General features: G+C 39.5%; 1 protein-coding gene and 1 pseudogene across 1 annotated transcript; both read right to left on the reverse strand.

Moving 5' to 3' along the window:
• Nucleotides 1–830: 830 nt before the first annotated feature.
• On the reverse strand, nucleotides 831–13,257 carry LOC123239883. The gene is made up of 2 exons (XM_044667208.1): nucleotides 12,715–13,257; nucleotides 831–1,882 (listed from the first exon to the last, which is right to left on the reverse strand). Exon 2 carries the CDS (start codon nucleotides 1,708–1,710, stop codon nucleotides 928–930), a length of 783 nt encoding a protein of 260 aa, XP_044523143.1. The 5' UTR covers nucleotides 1,711–1,882; nucleotides 12,715–13,257; the 3' UTR covers nucleotides 831–927.
• A 6,081-nt stretch (nucleotides 13,258–19,338) lies between these two features.
• LOC123239032 overlaps nucleotides 19,339–26,920 on the reverse strand; it is a 50,190-nt pseudogene continuing 42,608 nt past the window's right edge.

Raw genomic sequence — 26,920 nt, forward strand, 5'->3', positions numbered from 1 at the left:
AGAACAACCTGGTGGCACTCATTTGCAGTTTTCCAGCAGGGCAGTAACCCAATGACGGGAGTAGCACAGGTCCTCAACCCTTGATGGTTGAGTAACTCCCCCTGTGTAGCCTAAGACAGGGGCCGTCGCTGCCAATCTCACTTATGGATTGACCAGGGAACACAAGGTGTCTTAGGAAAAACTTCTGGTGTTAACTCAGACTTGGATGGAACAACAACCAAAGGATAATAAACTTATTCCTTACGCCCTTCTATTTAAAAAAAGAAAGGGGGAATTGTTAGGGACCAAGACTTTAAGATAAAATAGTCACTCTTCTAAGAATAGATATCATTCACTCTTCTAAGATAAGATATTGATCATAGGCCCAGCCATGCTTGGAGACAGTAAGACACCACAGGAGATTTTCTATGCTCCCTTTCCGCGTTCCTTTCCCCTTAGTATCTGCCGACCCCCTTCTGCCCTCAACCTATATATTCTTGTCATAGATCTGCAATAAACGAGCCTTGCTTCCATCCAAACGACTCTGTGTCTTGCGCGCGAGGTCTCCCCTCTTCTCTCCCTATGGGTTCTTAGGTTGCCGTTTCCCCGGACCCCTCGGTTGTGTCCGGCTGGACCCGGACACTCTCTATAGCTCTCTGTAGCTGAGCTCCAACTCAGATTGCATGCTGTGAAGGTGGAAGCAAGCATGGTACATTCCTTGTTTTGTAGTTGTTTGTGTAAGAGAAAAGGGCAGATGGATGATGTGAGGAGGGAGGATAATCAAATGGTCTGAACAACAGAACACAGTTATGTGGGGGAAATCCCATTTAAAAATTAAAGGAATAAAAATTTCAATAATTTTAATTCAGATTTTTTAAGAGCCAGTCCTTCGAACCCTCCCTAAAGGATTCCCTCTCCCCTTCACCAGAAGAAGCCATTCCAAACATTTTAATCCCTTCTCAAGGCTTTTTCAGCAATCCCCTGTCCATATTCACCATAGCCATTGCTGTAGACATCATTGGCATGCTTTTCATGGCTGTGATTGTCACTGTGATCCCTGCCACTCCTATGCCTATCATTGAAATCAGTGGGATTTTCACCACCACTGTTATCACTGCAGTTGTCTTTACTTTCATCAATTTTGTAAGCAGGAGGAAAGTTGAGGCACATAAGGGCATCTTCCAAGTCTTCCAAACATTCTGGAACAAAATGAGGTGGCAAAGGAATCCTCATGAATCCTGCATCAGAATTCACTTCAAGGGCATCTTCCAAGACTTCCAAACATCCTGGAACAAACTGAGGTGGCAAAGGAATCCTCATGAGTCCTGCATCAGAATTTACTTCAAGGGCATCTTCCAAGGCTTCCAAACATCCTGGAACAAACTGAGGTGACAAAGGAATCCTCATGAACCCTTCATCAGAATTCACTTCACTTCCATTGTTCTGTGGGTCACTTGAAGCTGACATGGTGGCACCATGAACCAAAATGGAGCATGAAAGAAATGCTTCATTATCTTTCAGTTGACTTCTCAGTTTACAATCTTTCTGCACTTTTGTCTCCTTCTCTTTCCCATGTTCAGAGAGTGTATAGTCAGGTGATCTCTGGATGAGGGCATCTTCCAAGTCTTCCAAATGTCCTGGAACAAACTGGGGTGGCAAAGTAAGCTTCATGAACCTTTCATCAGAAATCACTTCCCTTCCACTGCTCTCTGGGTCCCTTGAAAATGACATGGTGCCACTGATGGCCAAAATGGAGCCTGAGGGAGCTGCTTCCTTATCTTCAAGCTGCCTCTCTTCCTCTAGTTCTTCCTTGTCTCTCACTTCCACAATTTCTTTTCTTCCTAGTCTTTGTCTGTGTGTGAGCTCCAATATAGTTGAGCTGTGCCGAAAGTGGAGTCAAACTCTGAAAAGGAAGAAGAAAATGAATTATCTTAGATTGGATGTTATTAAATGGTTATGATCAAGTCATTTTAATATATGAACAAAATTAAATGGAAAATGTTATGGTGAAAAGGGGAAAAAAGAATTAATGCTTATGACCCTTATATTTGTAAATATTTATGAGTTCTTTTACAATTCTATATTTGATTCTGTATCCCAGGCTACATAGCAACTATTCTAAACATTTTCCTTCATTCCAACAAGCCTCCCTCAACATGTCCTTTCCCAGTTTCCACAGATGAGACCATTGCCCCATTCTAAACTGGATGAAATTGAGACCATTGGATTGAGGTCCCTCTGCCTATCTTCTTCCCCCATCTCTCTCTCTCTCAAGTAGAAGTAACCCTTCTCTTGGGCAAAAGAAGCCCCTCTTCAGTCATCCTTCATCTCAGCTCCTGGCTCCTTCCCCAGCTGATAGTGTATTCTGTAATCCCAGATTTCTCTAATCTTCATCCTCTTCCAACCTACTGGCTCCTACCTCTCTGTTTAGGAACAGGCCCATTACTTGCCCCATTCTTAACCCCACCTCTTATATCCTCTTTGGGTTTTTTGACATTGTGTTTTCTCCTGTTTCTTCCCAGTGATCCAACTGTTCCTTCACAGTCTTCTTGGCTGGTTCTTCCTTCTAGTCCCCTTCACTTAATACATAGATTGACACAAAGTGCTTTCTCTAAGGTTGTTGACCTGGCTGACTGCCTACTGAATGCATAGAGCATCTCAGAAAACCCAATTGGTTCAATATTAGTCCAATCTGCTTTGGAGGCTGGCTCAGGAGCTCTTTAATGAATTGAGCATGAAGATCTATTCTGGATGCTCCCAGATCTAACTAGCAGAGGATCCAAGACTAGACACTGCTCCCTATGAGAGGGCCTGATGTCATGCTATCATATTGTTCATCTCATGACTTCCTAACTGCCAGTCTCTGGCTACTGGATACTAAAATGCTGTTGGAGTTAGGGCACTGCAGCCAGTCAGTGTTCCTTTGGCCAGAGAAGGAAACTGAGGTTTAGGCAGGGCAAGGAATATGATTCTGTTCAGGGAGCTATGATCATATGCCCAACACTGAATCAAACCCAATAACTATAGTAACTCCAAATCCCCCAAGAGCTTGTCTCTCCTCAGTCCCTCAAACAGGCTATCCTTCCAATTTCATAGAAGTAAAACTGAAAGGTGTTTCCTGGGAGGGAAACCTACCTTTGCTGTCCTTCAGGAGGCTTCTCAGTCAGGAACACAGCTCCAGTTGGAATCCCAGCTCTGAGCAAGTGCTCAAAATGAGCTGGTCCTGGCCTTTTATATTTATCCTCAGAGATCTCTTGTCCTGTGCCTTTCACATTGAGAAGGTGTGAACCCATCTCTAACTCCCTCCCCAAAGTTCACACCTCAATACTTTTTCCATCCCCCTCATTGTTTCACCCTAGCCCTACCCCCATAAACTGTGTCCTTAGCACTTTATCTAGCTACTTATCTTTAGCCCTGAAGGCATCCAGGTATTCACCCCTCAGAAACAAGGAAGGGGAATTTTCTCTTTGGACATATTAATCCCACTAGTATACTAAGGATTTATCAAGTGTCCAGATGAGAGAATGGAGGGCTCCTGTCTTTTTGCAGTGAAGAGTGTCCACACCCACTACTGCACACTTCACAGCAGAATCCCAGTATCTGAGAAATCTAGCCAAGAGTCAAGTTTTCTGATTTTTAGACTAGACATTTACTGCAGTGATTCCCAAAGTGGGCGCTATTGTTAGGGTCTGAGTGAATGACCGCCTAAGGAACACACAGAGACAATGCAATCCAAGCAAGGGGAAGTCTTTAATTCTAATGTGCTAGGGAAGCTCTGCAAGAGAGCTTCAAGGTAGCATAATCAGAGTAGAGTTTATATACATTTTTGAGGCTTTGATTTGGTCCTTATGAGAAAACAGAACTTTTCCCTGAAGATGAAGAGATTCAGGGCTTTGGTCTGGTGCTTACAGGGCTTTGCTTTGAAGATGAGGAAATAAGACTTTTGCCCAGAAGATGGTGGGGTGCAGACATACTTGGGGACCTTGTAATTCCTGGAACTTTGCCAGGAACATTCTGTAGTTAATGGTTACACAACAAGCAGGTATACAGGGTGGGGGTCTGTTGACCAGTTTTAGTTTTAATCATTTACTTTACTTCATTACTGCCCCCTGATGGGTGCTACAGAGATCCAAGGAGGTGGTGATGGCCACAGGTGCATTCATCTTTCCTATTAGTTGCTATTAAAATTTTAAAAAAAATTAATTTCCAGGGGGCTAAGTAATATTTTTTCTGGAAAGGGGACAGTAGGACAAAAAAGTTTGGCAACCACTGATTTACTGCCTCCTAGATAGAGGGATTCCATTCATCCCATTCCCTGGAGCAGGCAAGTGCCATGGTCCATGAAGTATAACCATGGGATCAAAAAAAGATACTAGAAGGAAAAACAGAAACAGTATCTTCCACAGGCTCAGCTATAGTTCAGTACAGGGGTACAGATGGAAGGAGCTGAGGTTAGGTCCCAAGATTTTGGCTAGAGAAGTGAATCAACTTCAGTGGTAGATGTTGGGGACAACAACCAGAAAGAATGTGACTGAGTCTGAAGACATGTCTTCATAGAAGGGCCTTGCCCATCTCAAAGAAAAATACACAAACTATGACTCTAAAAGGTCTTGATCTTGTCAGAATATTTCACTTATGCTTCTACCAGACATAGTCATGTCTATACTAGTAGTCAGTATTTATATGACATTCTAAGCTTTGCTACAATCACTTTACACTTGTTAGTGTTAAAATTAATGGTTTGTCTAAATATATGAAAATTATAAATCTTTTATTTCTAAATGAGGTAGAAAGAGTGAAAGTAAAAAAGGGTAGAAAAGACATTAACCTATCTAACTAAATATTGTTCCAGTGCTTGGCTTAGCCAGGACTTGTTAACCTTCAATCAGAATTAAACTATCTCCAGAAGACAGGTAAAGAAAACTAACTATCCGCTCACCCAAGACAATGACTGGAGCTGAAAGTGACTCCTGAAGCCTACTTTCTTCTTTTAGCTGGCCTTCTTCTTGAAGCTGACTTCCTTCTTAGAGTGACTCTTTCTTGGAGTTCACTCTCTACTAGCCTCCTTCACCAGACTGCCTACTCAGGGATTTTCATGGCTTTTATGGTGGTTTCCTGCCCCTATCCCTTTTCATGGGGGACAATCACACTTTCCAAATTGTCTGAGTGTTCACCTTTGAATTTGCACCTTTCTAAGTGTATGAATTTTTTTTATTTAATAATTTTTATATTTTAGAAAAGTTAACATGGTTACATGATTCATGCTCTTACTTTTCCCTTCACCCTCCCCCACTTCCCTCCCCCATAGCCAATGCCCATTTCCCCTGGTTTTAACATGTATTATTGATCAAGAACTATTTCCAAATTGTTGATAGTTGCATTGGTGTGGTAGTTTCAAATCTACATCCCTAATCATGGCCGCCTCAACCCATGTGTTCAAGCAGTTGCTTTTCTTCTGTGTTTCCACTCCTGCAGTTCTTCCTCTGAATGTGGGTAGTGTTCTTTACCATAAATCCCTCAGAACTGTCCTGGGTCATTGCATTGCTGCTAGTACAAATGTGCATTACATTCTATTTTTCCACAGTGTAATGGTCTCTGTGTACAATGTTCTCCTGGTTCTGCTCCTTTCACTCTGCATCAATTCCTGGAGGTCTTTCCAGTTCACATGGAATTCCTCCAGTTTATTATCCCTTTGAGCACAATAGTATTCCACCACCAGGATATACCACAATTTGTTCAGCCATTCCCCAATTGAAGGGCATACCCTCATTTTCCAGTTTTTTTTGCCACCACAAAAAGCACAGCTATAAATATTTTCATACAAGTCTTTTTATTTATGATCTCTTTGGGCTACAACCCCAACAGTGGTATGGCTGGATCAAAGAGCAGGCATTCTTTTATAGCTCTGCTTCTCTCATTTTAGCCAATCTTCTAGGTATGAGGTGATACCTCAGAGTTGTTTTGATTTGCATTTCTCTGATTATTAGAGATTTAGAGTATTTTCTCAAGTGCTTATTGATGGTTTTGATTTCCTTATGTGAAAATTGCCTATTTATGTCCCTTGCCCATTTATCAATTGGGGAATGGCTTGATTTTTTATACAATGATTTAACTCCTTGTATATTTGAGTAATTAGACCCCTGTCAGAATTTTTTGTTATAAAAATTTTTCCCAATTTGTTGTTTACCTTCTGATTTTGTTTGCATTGTTTTTGTTTATACAAAAGCTTTTTAATTTAATATAATCAAAATCATTTTTTACATTTTGTAATTTTCTCTAACTCTTGCTTGGTTTTAAAATCTTTCCGTTCCCACAGATCTGACAGGTATACTATTCTGTGTTCACTTAATTTTTTTATAGTTTCCCTCTTTATATTCAAGTCATTTACCCATTCTGAATTTATCTTGGTGTAGGGTGTGAGATGTTGATCTAAACCTAATCTCTCCCATATTGTTTTCCAAATTTCCCAGCAGTTTTTGTCAAATAGTGAATTTTTGTCCCAAAAGTTGGGCTCTTTGGGTTTATCATACACTGTCTTGCTGATGTCACTTACCCCAAGTCTATTCCACTGATCCTCCCTTCTGTCTCTTAGCCAGTACCATACCATTTTGATGACCGCTGCTTTATAATATAGTTTAACATCTGGTACTGCTAGGCCACCTTCCTTCACATTTTTTTTCATTATTTCCCCTTGATATTCTTGATCTTTTGTTATTCCAAATGAACTTTGTTATAGTTTTTTCTAATTCAGCAAAGAATTTTTTTGGTAGTTTGATAGGTATGGCACTAAATAGGTAAATTAATTTGGGTAGAATGGTCATTTTTATTATTTTAGCACATTCTACCCATGAGCAATCAATGTTTTTCCAATTGTTTAGATCTAGTTTTAATTGTTTGGAAAGTGTTTTGTAGTTGTTTTCGTATAATTCCTGTGTTTGTTTTGGTAGATAGAGTCCTAAGTATTTTATATTGTCTAGGGTGATTTTAAATGCTGTTTCTCTTTCTACATCTTGCTGCTGTGATATGTTGGAGATATATAGAAATGCTGATGATTTATGTGCATTTATTTTGTGTACTGCAACTTTGCTAACATTGTTGATTATTTCTACTAACTTTTCAGTTGATTCTCTAGGATTTTTTAAGTAGACCATGATATCATCTGCAAAGAGTGATAGCTTAGTCTCCTCATTGCCTATTTTGTGTAAAAGTGAAAATTGGGAAAATGCCATCTAAAAGTGTATATATTTCTATGGACAGGGGAAATGTATCAAAACTACATTTCCCGTGATCCAACATGGTCCAGCTGTTTCTGTTTCCGGGTCTTTGGGGCATGGGGAGGTCTTTGTCGACGCAGAGAGGGTTTAAAATCTCCTGGGTTAGGAGGGAGTGGTCTCTTTTGCCGGTAGGCTCTTGGCTAGCAGACTGGAGACAGTAATGGAGGCGGCAGTTTTGAATGCTTACATGCGTGTGGTCTGATAACTTTATCTATAAACATGGCTTTAATTAAAATACTAATATATACATTTGTACACGCCTTTATCATTTTTCATATTTATCATCTGATACCCTCAATTTTGTTTTCTTCTCTAATTGCTACTGCTCGTGTTTCTAGGACAATGTTAAACAATAGAGGTGATAATGGGCATCCTTGTTTCACTCCTGATCTTATTGAGAAGGCTTCTAATTTATTCCCAATGCATATGATGCTTGTTGATGATTTTAGATATATACTGTTTATTATTTTTAGGAAAGGACCTTCTATTCCTATACTTTCAGGTGTTTTCAATAGGAATGGATGCTGTATTTTGTCAAAGGCTTTTTCAGCATCTATTGAGATAATCATGTGATTTTTGTTTCTTAGATTGTTGATCTGTCAATTATGTGAATGGTTTTCCTAATGTTGAACCATCCTTGCATTCCTGGTATAAATCCAACATGATTATGGTGGATAATCCTCTTAATCACTTGCTGGAGTCTCTTTGCTAGTATTCTATTTAAGATTTTTGCATCTATGTTCATTAGGGAAATTGGTCTGTAGTTTTCTTTCTCTGTTTTTGATCTACCTGGCTTTGGAATCAGTACCATATTTGTGTCATAAAAGGAATTTGGTAGGACTCCTTCTTTGCTTATTATATCAAATACTATTGGGATTAGTTGTTCTTTGAATGTCTGATAGAATTCACTTGTGAATCCATCTGGCCCTGGTGATTTTTTCTTAGGGAGTTCTTTGATGGCTTGTTCAATTTCTTTTTCTGATATGGGATTATTTAGGTATTCTATTTCTTCTGCTGTTAATCTAGGTGATATATATTTTTGCAAATATTCATCCATATCACCTAGATTGCTATATTTATTGCCATATAATTGGGCGAAATAGTTTTTAATGATTGCCTTAATTCCTCTTCATTAGAGGTGAGGTCTCCCTTTTCATCTTTGATACTGTCAACTTGGTTTTCTTCTTTCCTTTTTTTTATTAGATTGACAAGTACTTTGTCAATTTTATCTGTATTCTCAAAATACCAGCTTCTAGTCTTATTTATTAATTCAATAGTTCTTTTACTTTTGATTTTATTAATTTCTCCCTTGATTTTTAGTATTTCTAATTTAGTTTTCATCTGGGGATTTTTAATTTGCTCGCTTTCAAGTTTTTTAAGTTGCATTCCCAATTCATTATTCTCTGCCCTCCCTAATTTGTTAATATATGCACTCAAGGATATAAATTTCCCCCTGAGTACTGCCTTATCTGCATCTCACAGAATTTGGTAGGATGACTCATCATTGTCATTCTCTTCAATGAAATTGTTGATTGTTTCTATGATTTCTTCTTTAACTAACTGGTTTTGGAGAATCATATTATTTAATTTCCAATTAGTTTTTTATTTACCTTTCCAGGTACCCTTACTAATTATTATTTTTATTGCATTATGATCTGAGAAGGTTACATTTATTATTTCTGCTCTTTTGCATTTGTTTGCAATGTTTCTATGCCCTATTACATGGTCAATTTTTGTGAATGTACCATGTGCAGCTGAAAAGAAGGTGTATTCCTTTTTGTCCCTATTTATTTTCCTCCACATATCTATTAAATCTAATTTTTCTAGGATTTCATTCACCTCTCTTACATCTTTCTTTCTTTTTTTTACCCTTGTACTTTGGTGTATTGTCTCATAGGTGGAAGATTGGTAAGGGTGGGTAATGGGGGTCGTGACTTGCCCAGGGTCACACAACTGGGAAGTGGATGAGGCCGGGTTTGAACCTAGGACCTCCTGTCTCTAGGCCTGACTCTCACTCCACTGAGCTACCCAGCTGCCTGTCTCTTACATCTTTCTTATTTATTTTTTGGTTTGATTTATCTAGATCAGAAAGAGGAATATTTAGATATCCCACTATTGTGGTTTTACTATCTATTTCCTTCTTGAGCTCTGCCAGTTTCTCCTTTAGGAATTTGGATGCTATGTCATTTGGTGTATACATATTGAGCAGTGTTATTTCTCATTGTCTATACTGCCTTTTATCAGGATGTAATTACCTTTCTTGTCTTTTTTAATCATATTTATTTTTACTTTGGCTTTGTCAGAAATCATGATCACCACTCCTGCCTTCTTTTTCTCATTTGAAGACCAAAAGATTTTGCTCAAGCCCTTTACCTTAAACTTGTGTATGTCCACCCACCTCATATGTTTTTCTTGTAGACAACATATGGTAGGCTTTTGGTTTCTAATCCACTCTGCTATTTGCTTCCATTTTATGGGTGAGTTCATCCCATTCACATTCGGAGTTATAATTATCAGTTGTGTATTCCCCAACATTTTGGTATCCTCTCCTAGTTCTACCCCTTCTTCTTACACTATTTCATTTTAAACCAGTGGTTTGCTTTAAGCCAGTAACCCTTGTCCCCTTCCTTGATTTACTTCCCTTTCTACCCCCTCCCTTGTTATTCCCCTCTTTTTTATTTTTAAGGTCTAATGAATTCCCTCCCCCATCTTCTCCCCTCCCTTTTTTGACCTCCCCACTCCCTTGCTCCCCTTGGTTTATCCCTTCTGACTTTCTCAGTAGGGTTAGATAGAGTTTTATATCCCAATGGACATAGCTACTCTTCCCTCTCAGGGTTAATTCCACCAAGGGTAAGGTTTAAATATTACCTCTTAATGCTCTCTTCCTCTCCTTCTCATAATAGTATTCATCCCCTCCCTTTCCCATGCTCTCTTTGTATGTAATAGAATATCCTATTTTTCTTATTCATTCAAGTTTCTCTTGGTGTCCTCTACTATTCACCCCCCTCTTTCCCACTCCTCATATCATCTTAGACCATATAGTACTCCAACCTCTCCCTATGAATAATTCTTCTAATCACTATAATAGTGAAAACTATAATAGTGATTAGAGTTCACTACAGAGAATTACACATAACATTTCTCCACATAGGAATACAAATAATTAGATCTTATTGAAGCCCTTAAAGAGGCAAATTTAAAAAATAAGAGTTTTCTTTCTTTCCCCTCTGTTTCTTATTTACCTTTTCATGTTTCTCTTGATTTTTGTGGTTGGATATCAAACTTTCCATTTAGTCCTGGTTTTTTCTGTGCAAATACTTGGAAATCTTTTATCTTGTTGAGTGCCCATACTTTCCCCTGGAAGTATATAGTCAGTTTTGATGGGTAGGTGATCCTTGGTTGTAGACCCAGTTCTCTTGCCTTTCTGAATATCATATTCCAAGCCTTGCAGACTTTAAGTGTGGAGGCTGCTGGAACCTGTGTGGTCCTGATTGGTGCTCCTTGATATTTGAATTGTCTCTTTCTGACTTCTTGTAAGATTTTTTCTTTTACTTGGAAGCTTTTGAATTTGGCTATTATATTCCTGGGGGTTGTCCTTTCTGGGTCTAGTGTAGAGGGTGATCTATGGATCCTTTCAATGTCTACATTGCCCTCTTGTTGTAGAACTTCAGGGCAATTTTGCTGAATAATTTATTTTAGTATGGAGTCCAAATTTCTATTAATTTCTGCTTTTTCAGCGAGACCAATGATTCTCAAATTGTCTCTTTTCGATCTGTTTTCTTGATCTGTCAATTTCTCATTGAGATATTTCATGTTTCCTTCTATTTTATCAGCCTTTTGGCTTTGTTTTATTTGTTCTTGTTGTCTTGAGAGATCATTAGCTTCTAATTGCTCAATTCTAGCCTTTAGAGACTGGTTTTCCTTTTCAATGTGGTTGTTTCTGGTCTTCAATTTACTTACCTCACTTTCCAATTGCAAAATTCTGCCTTTTAAACTGTTATTTTCTTGCCTAATTTTGGTTTCCATTTTGCTTACCATTTCGTTTGATTTGGGGGCATGTTTCTCCAATTGGGAGTTTCTGTCTTCTAACCTGTTAATTTCCTTTTCAGTTATTTCCCACTTCTCTCACCAAATCTCTTCCATCTTTCTCATCATCTCAGATTTGAATTCTTCAAGAGCTTGTGACCAGTTTTCATTATTTTGGGAAGGTTTGGATGTGATTGCTTGTTTGTTCTCCTCTACTGTTTGCTCTGTTGTCCGAATTTTCTCTGTGTAAAAGTTGTCAAGTGTTAAAGATTTCTTTTGTTGATCTTTCTCTTCTGGAGTTCCTGATTCTGGCTTGCCATTGGCAGTCCAGCACCTTCTCAGCTTTATCCTCACACTCAGAGTCTGTCTGCGCTCTTTAGGCTCCTGAGGTCTCAGATCTAGTTGTTCTCAAGGTCAAGCCTCCTGGTGGTCCCCTTGCTTGCTCCTCCGCCCGAGGCTCCTTCAACAGTCTCAGGGTGCTGCTTCCACAGTTGTGCACCCCATCTGCACTGGGTCCCCACTCAAGGTCCAAGCCTGCACTCAAGATCCTTGTCCGTGCCTGTGTCCATGCCTTCACCTGCGCCTGCATTCAAGGCCTGTCTTCAAAGTCTGTGCATTCTTTAACCTCTTGGGGTCTTAAGTCTTGCTGCTCTCAGGAGCAGGCCCTAGAGCTGCCAATGACTTAATAGGTGCCCCAAACTTGCTCTAACTCTTTTGCGTTGGCTTTGGCACTGTAGGTGGGGGGGGGGGAGTGGGTTGCTCAGCTCACCTTTTAGTGAGAGCTGTTTCACCACTTTATAGCATGGAAATGCCCAATCTCATGTACCTTCAACGCTGCGCCCTGTTGTGGGGTCTCTTCCTTCATCTGGATTTGTTTTTATGTCCCCTTGAGGAGTCCTATATGTTTCAGTTAGGAGAGGTTAAGCAGCTGCTTTTTACTCTGCCACCATATTAACCCGGAAGTCCCAGCCACCTGCGGGTGTGGATTCTTAAGTTTCTGGCTGTTTGAGTTTAGGGGGAAAAGGTGGAGCTCTCTAAGTATCTTGCTGGCTTCTCACCTAGCATCAAGTAAGATGCGAACTCACTAAGTGGTTTTCAAGCTTCTCCCACCTAGTTCAAGCTTGTGTTGATTCACAGTTATTGCCAACCAAAGTGTTAAGTCCAACTAGGCAAAAAGAACAAAGGATTCTCCTTTCACAAGTGTGAACTCAAAGAGAACCAAGATTCCCTTTCATACATTTGATTTCACTTAGATCTAACACCAACTTTGCTAGTGAGGTACTATTAAACCCATGTTGAAGGGAGAGGGGAAAGGATTTGAAGGAACTTCAGTGACTTAAGTAAGCTTCCTTGTTCTCACCATTTCTAAATGTGTGAATTAGGACTAAAACTCAGGTGTTTCTGATTCCAAAACCATCTTTGAATCCCCACTTACCTGTCATGTGTCTTCTGTTTTCCAGTAGTATCAGCCCTGACTCTGGCTCCCCTGAGCTGAGGCAGCTTTATGAGTTTCCCTGGTCTCCTCCCTCTGTGCCACTTCTGTTGCAATGTACCATCAACTGTTCAGTGCCCTCATCCCCAATCTCCAAGAACCACCCACTCTTCTTCAAGGAATCCAAGTCAAGACCATTCTGAATGACATTCCTACATCAAAGAAAATGCTGAGTGCTATGAGAAAAGCAGAATTTCTGTAATGCAAAAGAAACACAAGATGTGAAAACTTAGAGACACCCTCATTCCAACATTCATATGGGCTATTTGTACCTGATTTGTGCTCTAGTCTTCCAAGCTTGTATTTGTCTGAACCACCACACATAGATACACTGTACATTAACCCTGATGTAACAATGTCATTTTAGTCCCCTTTTAATATGAAGGACATCAACCATTATGTGCCAGGTACTGTGTTGATTGGGCTTTGGAAGCTTTCATTGCGAGGTGATTACTGTAATGGGGGGGAAAGGGTTTGGGGGTTGAATATTTTAAAAGGTTAGGTCACCAGTTGATTAAACAATTATCAATCCCCAATTAAAGAGTAACCTCAAGTTAAAATGACTTTTATGGAAATTTATTTACAAATGAGAAGAGGAAGAAGAAATAAGGAAATAAGAATCTAACACAGTAGGTAATTTGCTCCAATCCCCTAGTTAATCCAAGTAGATCTAATTAACCCAAGGCTGGAAACTCAGAGGGCCAGAGGCCTAGAGGGCTGGGGGGTGGGGGGCAGAGGCAAATGAAGCAAAAGCTTCCCTCACAAATTTTCTGTTAAAAGGGAAATCCTTTAAAAGAAGTTCAGGAAGATTCAGTCTTATACTCACCACATGGAATACCCCAGTCACGAACCAACAGAGCTCCTTCAGGTCCCATTCACAAACCAGAAGAGTCCACTCAGCTGACTGAGGTCTCTTTTTAAAGGGGCCTCTTTTGTGTCACTTTCTGTGGCCTCCTCTTAGTTTACGTGTCCAATCACAACAGACACTTTTCTTAGGACTGCCCATGAGGCAGTCAGTAAATTCTGATTTGTTACTCTAGCGTACATGGGTTACAGACCACCCAAAAATGGAGATGTTTTCATCTTTGGTGATTAAATCTAAAGATGGGCAATGTAGATTTAATCTAATTATCACATTACCTAGGAAGAGTTAGCTGCAGCAGTGGCCATCCTAAAAGTCTATGGCCATATGAACAACTGTTCTTGAGATCATGCACCATTTCCTTCTCAGATATTGGTAATGAAACTATTGTATTGCTCAAGGTCATCATGAAGTAATCCATTGGGTCATGGCCAGCAAGATCCAGATGAAGAATGATGTGGGGAAGGGCATAACTTTCATAAATAGTCTCACTGACGGTCACACTATCATTGAAGTATGTGATTCAATAAATAATTAATAAGTGCCCACTCTATACAACAGGTAATTTACTAATCATCAGGAATAGAAATTAGAAAAAGATAGTCCCTAACCCCAAGGAGCTTACAATCTAATAGGATAAGACTATGAAGAAAATGAATCTAGAAACTAGTGAGGGAGGATCTCACGGGGTACCACTGGCATGGGGGCATCTTATTCAGTGGCGTTAAAACCAGGCAGAGCTGCAAAAGGAGAATGGGCATCAAAATGCCAGTATTATGACTAGAGATATATAGGGACACCATGGCCTGTGTAAGGGGTAAAAAGGGGATTTGATTGGGTTAATATTAAAAGGTTGGTCACCAGGAAATTGAATAATTATCAATCCCCAATTAAAGAATAACCTCAAGTCAAAATGACTAATGTGGAAGTTTATTTACAAATGAGGAGAGGAAGAAGAAATAAGGAAATGATAGAGAGGATAAAAAAGGATAAGTAATCTAACATACTAGGTAATTTGCTCTGATCTCCTAGTTCATTCCAGGTAGATCTAATTAACCCTCAGCCAAAGGAAATCTGGCCTTGATCCCAAGGCTGGAAAGTCAGAGGCCTGAAGGACCTCGAGGCGAATGAAGCAAAAGCTTCAGCCACAGAGTCTCTATTAAAAGGGAAGTTCCTTAAGAGAAGTTCGGGAAGATTCAGTCTTTACACTCACCATGTGAAATTCCAAATGAAAGATTTTAGAACAGTCTCACCAGCTCCAGAGCTCCTTCAAGTCCTGGACACGAACCAGAAGAGAAGCTGAGCTCACTCAGCTCTCATTTAAAGGAGCTTCTTTTGTGTCACTTCCTGTGTCTTCCTTTTAGTTTACATGTCCAATCACAACAGACACTTTTCTTAGGACTGCCCAGGAGGCAGTCAGTAAATTCTGATTTGTCACTCACTCTAGTGCACATGAGTTACAGACCTCCCAACCTGTGAGTTAAGTGGAGATGTTTTCACCTTTGGTGATTAAATCTAAAGATGGGCAGGGTAAATTTAATCTTATTATCACACCTGGATGACAACATAAATGACTGGGATATAGAAGGTCTTAAAAATTTGTCATAATTTCTCTTTTTGGGCAGCTCAAAGAGATTTCTGTGAATAGCATAGGGCCCTTTTGAAGGATCATATGATGCTCATTGTAGAAAAGTATAGTGCTGAATCATCTCCAAGTTGTCCTAGTTGGTGAAAAGATCATCTTCAGTAGAATACCTCAGGGTTGGAATACTTATTTTGCTCTGGATCTTATTTTGGCTCATACCCATCCTCACACCCTGCTGCCTGGGGCACCCAAGGACAGTGGAGTAGAAAGCCTTAGGGGCAATATCTCCACCAAAACCAGCTTTCAACTTTGTACATACTGAAGCCATTTTCAAAGAGGGAAGCTATATTCATGTTGAACTTTGAAATGTCAAGTTTAAAACTTTAAGCCAGAAAGGAGCAGGAATGGTGGTGGCAGCAGTCTCAAGCACACTATATGGAGAATCTCACAGTTATGGCCTTTCTAAATTGAGGCAGAGACACCAGGACATCCCTTCCTCTGAAACTTTTAAAAAGATACCATCTCTTTCAGAACCTAGGTGGTCTAAAGTTTGTCTTATTTGTTTACCTCTACATAATTTTACTACACTCAGATCTTTCACCCTAAAGCATAGATATTTTCTAGCCTTACTCCCATTTGTTTTTGTTAATTTTATATTCTGAACACCTACCTATTTCATTCCTTCACTCTTTATTTCTCTCCCAGCTATGCTCTTACTGATCTTACTGACCCAGCATTTTAATATTCTTCCTTCTGTCTTCAGGGAGATTTTTTTAGGATGCATCTTGTACTTATGGATAATGGAATCTTTATTACTATCAGTCTGCTTGTCAGTGATAGGTCACTTGCACTTTTAGGAAGTCCTGTGAGTTCAAAGGGACCCAATGTAGCCAAATTAAATATTTTAGATCTTTGAATAATGTAAGATCAATTTGTTGTATTCATCCTAGATCATGTTGTCTGTTCTGAGTTTCAACAAATTAAGAGGAACAATATAAAATGTAGGGAGGATTCAAAGAAAAGCTACAAAACAATGAGAAATCGGAAAATTATACCTTAGAGAAAAGATGACAAAGACTAGAAGAGAGGTGTTCATATTGGCAGTGATTTTAAAATATAGGAAGGATTATTAAGGAGATTAGAAGGGGACTGTCTTTTGTGTCCACCAAGAAGCAAATGTAGATTTTAGTTTTCTTGTTGTATTGAAATTAGAGATGAGAATCTCAATATCACAGAATAGAATCTCAAAAAAGTGAGCTGAAAGCTAATCTAGCAAAGAAGACAGAAAGATAATTCTAGAGACAAAGAGGAGATCCAAAAGAGAGCTGGAGAAAAGAAGAAAAGGGAGGAGAAAGGGACCAATAACATCAAAACCAGGAGAGATCCAGGGGCAGGAGCATAGAAACCAGATTGAATTAGCCATTGAGAGGTCAAAGAATCCCAAGTTGAGAGTTGTCAGGACCTTAGTGACTATCAGGGCTAACTACTGCCCAGACAACAATTCCCTCTAAAATACATTAAACCAGTAGGCATCTATCCTTTGCCTAAAGTACTCTCTGGAAAGGAAGCATATAGATTGGTAATTCAAAAAGTCAAAGATTTTGCAATTGAAAGGAATTTTGGAGTCCTTGCAAACCCCATCATTTTAAAAATGGGGAATCTGGGACCCATAGAAATGAAGTGACCTGCCCAGGAGGCCTAGATAAAAAGTATCAGAGGTGTAATTCAAACTCAAATCCTTTGACTCCAAATCTAATGCCATTTGTGCCATACCATGCTGTTTCCCCATTGTAGTTGTTGGAGTTTTGTCAAAACCTTTTAAAAATTTTAAAAATCTGGAAAGATCTGCTGGAAAGACCTACAGGTAAGCTGGAAAGATCTGCAGGAGCTGATGGAGAGCAAAATAAGTAGAAATGGGAGAACATTTTGTGCAATAACAGCAGTACTGGATGAGGATTATTTATGAAACTTGGCTACTCTTAGCAATGCAATGATCTGGGACAATCTAGGAAGGCTTATAATAGAGAAAACTATTCAACTCCAGAGTAATAACTATTGGAGTCATCTTTCACAACAGTATATTTATGATTTTATTTTGGGGTTTTGGTTATGTATGAGTGTGCTCTTACAACATGATGACCAATATGAAAGTGTGTTTTACATAACAACTATGAAAGGGAATTTCTTTATCTTAAATTAATCAAGTACTTTGGCATGCCCCACCCTTTTAACTCAATCAGTTAGGAACTTGTGAATCCTTTTGGTAAGAGTTTACACCTTCAGAGGACAAGAGGTGGATCCCACAGACACTGCCCCTGGGGAGTGCTAGGCAAATTGGGAAGCTGTGATTGATTCCCTTGATGAGGGAGAGAGACAGGAAGTGATGTGGAAAAAAATTACAAAAGGAAAGACCAAAAAGAACATTCATTCATTCCTTAGCTCTTCCACAAGGAGACTCTGCTGGGTAAGGAGGATTCTGCATGATTCTGTGCTGGAGGCTTTCTGGGTAGATGACTGGAACTAATGGAAGAGGCTTACACTGGAGAGACTCATAGTGAAGAAGTATTGGACTTCCATGTGGAGATTGGGAACTGGGGGAGCTTTTGTCAGAGCTGAGCTGAATTTCTTTGGATCAGCAATTATAGGGTATTTAGCTAGGAAATGTTTTCTACTTTCCTCTTACATTTCTCTCTTTTGCTGTATTTATATTATATTAAATTATTAAGAGCTACTAACAGATTTTTTTGACCTAAGAAGTTATTTTATTTTTATAAACAGCAACCACAACAATCTCATTTTTATAACTCTTATATTGAGTCAAACCTAATTTTAAATATTACACAACAAAAATAAAATTTAAAAAAATTTACAATACTTTTAGTGTCTTTTCCTACTTCATATCTCTTCAAAGCCTGTACTTCAACACCTTCAACATTCTGTAATTCCCAGAAGACACCAGTTTGTGTATCCTTTGTCTAGTCATCTTGTTTTTTCTTCAGTACAATTTCATCTTTTATGATCAATTTCCACTTCCTCTCTAAGCACATTTGGGACTGTGATGTTAAAATCCAAATATGGTGATTCTACTTGATTATTAAAAGAGGGGGTATAGCACTACTTCTAGGTAATTTTGACTTTCTGATTGTTGTATTCTTTCCAATTTCATACTTAAATGCCCTGATGATGACTTTGCCTACTTGTGTTTCTCACCAATATTTTTTAAACTATTATTTTCCTCAAATGAATGAATAAAATGAATAAATGAGTAAAAAAGCATTCATTATGCTCTTGATGACAAACATTGTGCTAAGCACTGAGGAACCTCAATTAGGGGTCTTCCTTGAAGGGAAATAATTCCTTCAAGTGATCATCCCCAGGGGATTTACCTGGGGTTTATATTGCCAGTTATTTCCAGATTATCTCACTGAACACAAGACAGATGAGGACAAAAATGTCACTTTTCTCTAATGGGGTGCCTATTTTGGAACTAGAAAGAGATTTTGGGGGCTTGAGAGTAGAGTCTGGTCTCACCCACAGCTTTCTAGGAAAAAAAACCTTCCCTTCAAGTGAAAAATTTCACCAGGGCACCCAGAAGAGAAGAGATGAGTTGTGCCCAGAGCGTTTGGGAAAATGGTTCCTTCCTCTGATCCTGGTGGGCCCTCCAAACTGTTGTGAGTAAATTCAGTGAAGGTAAACTGAAGTACATACTCCAAGGAAATTTAGTTAATTAACAGTGATGTATATAATTATTAATGAAGTTTGTCAGACCAGCTACCTCAATGAGAAGTGGGGAGAACCTTCTTTGTTGACATGGGTCCAGGTAGCTGGGGATCATTACAATTGGCTATACTAAGAAAAGATGATTAGCACTCAGATGGGGCTAATCATACCCTTCTCTGTCAATTAAGCATTGTGAATTGTTTTATGAGATCCATATATGCCTCTTGCAATCTTTGCTAGGGGATCATTTCCGCCACCCTCATTGTCCCCTTAGAGAAGATCAAATATTTTCTACCTGCACATGGACAAAGAAGGATGGAGACATTTCTTTTGGGCGATTGAACCAGATTAGGCTGTTTGGGACTCACAGACAACAAACAGATGTCTCGGGGTCTAATGGTATGAGTAATAACAAAATTCCCTTTTAATACAGGACAAGATCCAGTACAGAATGGAATCAATCATGGATACAGAATAATTTTAATTTTTTCAGTACAAAATGAACACATCATTGATATGTTTTGGGAGGGCATCCACTAGCAACTGGGGAAGAGACCAGGAAAATATTGATAAAGAAGATGGGACTTGAATGGAATCTTGAAGAAATCTGAGATCCTGAGGTACAGAGGTAAAGGAAAAAGCATTCTAGGCATGAAGAGCAGTGAGTGTAATCTCATATGGAGGGGAGATGGAGAATGGCTTAGATACAAAATAATGTGCAAGCAGGCTAGCTGGTCTAGAATGCATAGTATGAGGGGCAGAATTATATAGAAGATGACTATGAAGGCAGGAAGGATCCAGGAGGTGAAGAGCTACCAATTTCAAATAGAGAAGTTGATATTTGTTCCTAGATGCAGTAAGGAGGCAGTCAAAATTTTTTTGGAAGGGAGTGATATGATCAGCCCTAAGCTTTAGGAAAATCATCTTGTCAATCATTTGATGGATAGATCCAAATGGGAAAGAAATGAGAGGAAGAGACCAAAAAGGTGATGAAGGCCTGAACTAGAGTGATGCTAGGTGAGATGTTGTGCATATTAGAAAGACAAGGCTAGCCTTAGCATATGTTGGCAGATGAAATTTAAGAAGTAGAGGATAACACTGAAAATCCTTAAGGATGTCCTTTAAAAAACTAATTTTCTTCTCATTATCAATGGACACTCAGAAGCGGGTGATTGTATTCTCTTTGGTCCAATCCTGGATTTCTGCCTTGCCAAAGATGAGGAAGAAAATCATTCCTAAAAGATTAATACCAGATGATACAAAGAAAACATTCTTCCAGGCAGTTTCAGGGTCCTGTGGGTGCAAAATTGTCAGTCTGTGATTTAGTATTGATCAAAAAGTGTTCTATCCTCCTCAATCTTCCCTTAATTTAGAAAACATAAAATTCTTCTGTCCATGGAAAGTATTCTATGGGACTGTCATTTTTGGTCTTGATTAAAGAGCCATCCATTGGGTAGGTGGCAGTTAAATGAATCTTCAAAACATAATGGGGCAAAGAGTTTGAGAAACACTGAGGTGCAGTGGGCAGAGTTTTAGACTTGGGGTTAGGAGATATATAGCATTAAATGCCACCCCTGACTCTTAGCTTGTGGCCATGGATGACCTATCAGCCAGAGTATCCATTTCCTTATCTGTAATAACCTTGCACAACAAATTTCATGGGCTGGTTGTGAGGAAAACATAAATTTTAATTCTCTATAGGAAGAACCATGAATAGAACACTGACCTCAGAGTCAAGAAATCTTGGGTTCAAGTTACTCCTCTTTCTCATACTAGTCTATGACCCTGATGAAATCACATAAGTTCTCAGTGACTTAGGTGACTCTGCAACTCTAAGTTGCAGAACACTTCCCAATATGCATTGATTGTACTCAAAGAGAGTTCTCTAAATCAGTGACATTAGAGGGTCTAAGACACACACATACATATCACCTTACAAAGGTGATTTTTTTCTTATTAAAGAATTTTAATATGAAATTTTGGGATTACTGGAAGTTGATTGCAGTTCTTCATATAATTATATCTGTGTGAGTTTGTATATGTGTGTGCGTGTGTGTGTGGTATAGGGGTGGTTGGAGAGTGTGATGACTTGTGGTTCTCCAGATTTCATCCCTGTTTTTATTCTACTTTTCTTCTACTTCCCTGAAGCCGCTACTTCATTTGGTCTTTTATTATTTGGATTTCCTTCTTTCCAATTGCCCATTAGGGCAGTGCCAGGCTCTGGGGTTTCTGATCCTTATGTCTTTGATGTGAGGTTAGAGCCAAAGGAGAAAGAAGCCATAGAACTGTGCCTGTTGCCACCTAATGAGAACTGTCTGTGTAGGTTGTAGGAAGTAGACATAAGCTCTGACAGCAGAGGTCACTTCTTGAGGATCCAGTAAAGTATGGCCCCTCTTCTTCTTTATCATTGAAATCTAACCTACATCCTTTGTCTAATGAATGATCCCTTTTCTGTTTCTATGACTTCCCTGATGATTTTTCCCTAAACTGTGCCTTCTGTCCTCAATTCCAGATCATAACACAGTGGATAGAAAGAGCCTTGAGTTTGGATTCTATTGCCTACTACTTGTACAGGTCACAAATCACACAGAACCTCAGTTTATTCTTATATTAATGAGAGTTAGAATAAATAATCTCTAAGGTCCCTTCCTGTTCTGCATTCTGTGGTCCTTTGAGGGCATTTTGTCTTCCTGTTCATGTTTATCTCCAGAGAGGGCTTATTCTATACAATGTTCAAATCCCTTTTGAGTACAGATGCTTTACCTGGTTGATGAAGTATCCAGTAACAGTGGTAGAAAAAATCCCTGAAATTGATGATGCAAGAGTTGTCAGTCCCATGATAAAACTCACATATCTGTGGGAAGAAAGATTTTCTAGATCAAAAAGAAGAACATGTATTTTTCTTCTTTCTTTCCTGTCTCCTTCCTTATCTCATTCCTGTGCTTCTTAATACTAGGGAACAGCATATCATGCCTGGAAAGTGTTTCAAAAGTGATGCTTGAACAAGAATCCCCTAGTCTTACTTGTGTGACTTTGGGTAAGTCACTTTACTTACCTGGGACTGAATTTCATTATTTGTAAGATTAGAAGTTGGATGAAATGGACTCTGAAAGTCTCTTATCGCTCTATTGATAACTCTGACAAGTCCTTATCCAGGCTTCTTTGGAAGCCCACCTATGAAGTAGAATGAGCTCCTGAGTCAGCCCTTTCCACTTTGGAATAGCTCTAATATCTTAGAAGTTTTTTAGTTGATTGAGCCAAATCAGCTTCTTGACAACTTATCTTCATCTCTTCTCCCCATTTCTCACCTCTATTGCATTCTGTGGCCAAACTGTACTAGTCCTTATGATTGTGAATGTCTTGCTTTGTGATCATCACCAGAGAGATACTGAGGATATACTCAATGTCTCCCTAGCAGAATGAATGCACAACAATAGAGAATATATACATGAAACATGTAAGAACAAAGAATTGGGAAGAAGGAAAAAAATGATATTACAAATTGGAGTTCCCAGAAGGCTTCATTGAGGAAGTGACATTTGAGTTGGGTGTTAAAGGATGGGTGAGACTTCAACAAGTAAAAAGAGATAGAAAGAATAGTTTAGGCACATGGACAAATGTGAACAAAGGTAGGAAGGCTGGAAGGTTTAGGGCAAACCATAATCTAGTTTTACTTGAGCATAAGGGAAACATGTCCTATGACAGTGATAGCAAACCTATGGCATGGTAGCCAAACATGGGCCACAGAGCACTCTCTTTGGACACTTGGCCACCCTCCCTCTCCAGGCCCCATCACCAGAGTTCATTACTAGAAAGGCAGAGGGACTCTAATGGAGCTGCTCCCTTCCCCGTCTCCACCATGCCTGACAACATTTTTTCACATCCCCCACCCCTCTGTCCAGCAGCCCATTAGGAAAGTATAGAGGGTAAAGTGGGAAGTTCATAGGTGGCAGAGCTGGAGGGGAGCAAAGGGCTTGGACCACTCCCCTCTTCCTCTTTATACTCTGAAGACATTCCTCACTTCACCCCCCTCCTCTGACCAACAACAGTCCAGTGGGAGTATTTTCTCCCTCCCCTATGTCAGGTAAAGGGGGACAGGGCACATCCAGCAATCATTGTGGGGGAGGGGCATGGAACTTGGTCTCTGGTTAGGGGGAAGGCACAGCACTCATTCTGGGGAGTGGGATTGGGGCAGAGCCCTGCACTCTGTCTCTAAAAGGTTCACCATCACTGTCCTATGGGATTAAGCTGAAAATATAGGTACTGCAGTATTCATAATAGTGAAAAAATTACAAAAAATACAAAGAGAAATTAGTCAAATATATAGTAATGCAAGTTATTCTCCAAGTGATAAATCATCAATGGATATGAACAGGAAGTTTTCAAAGGAATTAATCAAAGCTATCTATAGTTCTGTGAAAAGTTTGCACTAAATAAGTATAACTAGATGAGTGCAAATTAAAACATCTTTAAGATACTGTCTCACACCTATCACTTTGGCTATTATGACTGTAAAAAATAGATAAATAAATAAGACACCAGGGATGTTATAATAAAACTAAGTGATTGTGGGTACACACACTGGGGTTTAGGAGAGACTAGACCAGGATGGAAAGACCAGAGTTTACTGGATTAACAGGAATGGCAGTTGGTCTTAACTGTCACCTAGCTTCCCCTAGGCCAGAGTCTAGAAACAAGCAGGCAAGGTAAAAGGGATTAACTGGGTTTAATTATGTAGGACTAAAAGGTGGGATAGGGATTTCTACTCTAAAACCTTAAAACCTAATGACAAAACCCACAGGGAAAGGGGAGGATTTTCCTACTCTAATCTAAAGATCCATGCAGGCAGGGCAGTAATGGAGTCTCTGGGTGACAGCCTCAGACGTGGACCTGCCAGGCTTGAGCAGCACAGATAAGGGCTGATGTGGCTTTGGGGTTCTCACTGTAATCCACTGATGATCTCTGGATTCCAAGAGCCAAGGTGGTCTCAGGTACCAAGTTGAGAGGATGTGCTTGAGACACTGTCCACCAGATCCCAAACTTCTCCTCTTCCCTTGGTACTGCACTGTAGATCTTGTCTTCTTTGCTAGATGCCACCACCATACAGGATCTCAGGGAAATCAGGATGCAGGGTGTCCTTTACTCTGAGATCTCCCAGGGCTAACCACAGTTTGTGCTAACCCCTAATGGAGTCCCTCTCAGAGCACAAGTCACTTCTTCCTGCTCCTTCATTCCATCTTGGAATTCCCAGTCCAGCTCCTTCCTGCTAGGTACACCTTAATTCTTAATTACTAACTAATCTAATCTTCCTCACAACATGACATAAAAGGAAAATGACCAAAGTTGGAGGCGATATGGAAAATTTGAGACACTAAAGCACTGTTAGGGGAGCTGTGAACTGATTCAACTCATCTGGACAGCAATTTGGAACTGGGTCCAAAGGACTTTAAAACCATACAAACCATCCACATTTGACCCAGCATTGCCATTACTAGGTCTATTTCCCAAAGAGGTAAAAAAAAAAAAAAGGAAAAAGATGTATATGTACAAAAATATTGATAGCAGCTCTTTTTATGGTGGCAAAGGTTGGAAAGTGATAGGATGTACCTCAATTGGAGAATGGCTGAATAAGTTGTGGTATATGATTATAATGGAATATTATTGTGCTATAAGAAATGATGAGCAGGAAAGTAAGAGAACATGGTGGTTAGAAGCAGCAAAAGCTGAAACCTCTTTGAAAATCCTTCCATACAAATCTTTAAAAAGCATTTCAAAAAACAGGAATCCAAACCCAATAACAAGCTGGAGTCACGGGGTCATTTTGCTGAACAAAACTTGAAAGGTAGGCAGAGAGAGTAAATTTCCACAGCATAAAGGGGAGAGTAGAAATAAGGCTGGACTGGCTGAACCACACACCTCCCACCTCCCCTCACCACACCTACCATGCTGAGTCCTGTGATTAGATGTAGGATGACTTTGGGATCCTGGGACTGTGCTACAATCATGAAGTTGTGCCTCAGACACACCACTTGAAGTCTCAAGCTCTGACAGTGCTCAGCAGGGAGGAATGGGTGCCATCTGTCTGGGCACCTTAGTCTCAGTGCTACCTATGGGGAAGATTTGGCCCCAGAACATAGCTCAATGGGTCTAATCCAGTATACCAGCAGAGGAGAGAGAAGGTTGAAGATTCAGCCTCGTAGGACAGTGGATAGGGTGTTAGATTTAGAGTGAGAAAGATCTAAATTGAACTCACCCCATACATTTACAAGCTGTTTGATCTTGAGAAAATCACTAAACCTTTGTCTGCCTTAATATCCTCATCTATAAATGTAGATGTGCCCTTCCTAGGGTTGGCATTAGGATAAAATGATAGAATATTTGTAAAAGGTTTCACAAAGTATAAGCTATATATATATGTGCTGTTAGCGTCAGGCAATCATGAAAACTAACATAATTTGGATAATTGTGGGTTTTGTTATAAATGGTAGAATCACACAATAGATGCTGGAGTTGGGATTTGTATCCAGTTTCCACTATGCAACCCTACCTGCTGAAGAAGAGAGAAGGCTCAACATCTTACCTGGGAGCGATATCTAGGGAATTAATGATGAATCCAGAGAAACACAGATTGCTTATTGATGAAGTCAATACCAAAAAGATTATAGCAGTCAAGGATTCAACATATGGGATAGCCAACATTATTAAAGATGGGATGAACATTCCTGGAGAGCAAAGGCACAGAAAAAAATCATAGACAGAAAGTCTTTTTGCTTATTTTGGTGCCTTGTGCCTAAGTGAGTATTTAATAAATTATTGTTTGCTTGACACCTTCTTTCAATAAATGGCAAGAGATTTCTGGAAATTATGGAATATACGATGCTGTTCTTACCCAGGAATGTGAAGAGCTTTCGAACTGTGATGAGTCTGAGAATCTTCTTGGACAGAAGGAGACCAGCTATTTGACTTCCTATAATCATAGTGATCCATGAAGTAAGAAGAGGCAGTGCACTCAGAAACCCATTCTATGGAGAGGAAATTGTGCAGAATTGAGGAAGATGGACATGTGTTTCATTCATTTGTGTATTCATTGCAGCAACCTGAACTTTTCTAAATTGGTCATGGAGACTGGCCAAAAGGATGAGTAGATGAGATTTGTCTTTGGGACAGCTAGATAGCAAAATGGCTAGAGTGCCAGGCCTAGAGTCAGGAGGACCTGTTTCAAATCTGGCTTCAGATACTTCCTAGCTATGTGACCCTTGGTAAGTCACTTAACTCTAATTGCTTTGCCCTTACCACTCTTCTGCCTTGGAACTGCTTCTCAATATTGACTTTAGGTCAGAAGTTAAGGGTTTAAAAAAAAGATTTGTCTTTGACTGATTCACTCTCCCTCTTATGTATCCATCTTTGCCTATTGGTACCATTTCCCTCAGGCACTGAGAGTCCAGGCAAAGAACCTTTGCCATAGGTTCATAATTTTAGGTCTGCAAGGGATATTAGCATTCATCTGATTCAATTCCCTTTTTATAGATGTGGAAACTGAGACCCATAAAGGTTAAGGGATTAGGCCAAGGTCACATAAGGAGAATGTCATCAGGACTACACTCCCCACAATTATTCATTTTAGATTCTCCCGTCAGAATTCCAATTTCCTCTACTTTCACTTCTCAGGTAGTTATTGAAAGCAGCATAGGGTGGTGGATAGAGCATTTACTTTGGAGTTAGACCATTATGCCTTGCTGTTTAAACTGATTGACTGCTAACCTGGAGCAAACTGCTTAACCTTGCTAATTTTCAGTGTACTCATCTATAAAGTGTGACTGTAATTCCTACCTCATGTGCTTGTTTTGAGGAAAGCAGTTTGTAAAACTTTAACTAAATCCAGTCTCAGACAGTTACTAACTATGTGACCTTGGGCAAGGTACTTAACCTCTATTAACCTCATTAACCTAACTTGCCTAATTGCCCAAATTAACCCCTACTAG

The sequence above is a fragment of the Gracilinanus agilis genome, chromosome 3 (assembly GCF_016433145.1).
Source record: "Gracilinanus agilis isolate LMUSP501 chromosome 3, AgileGrace, whole genome shotgun sequence".
Taxonomy (NCBI): domain Eukaryota; kingdom Metazoa; phylum Chordata; class Mammalia; order Didelphimorphia; family Didelphidae; genus Gracilinanus; species Gracilinanus agilis.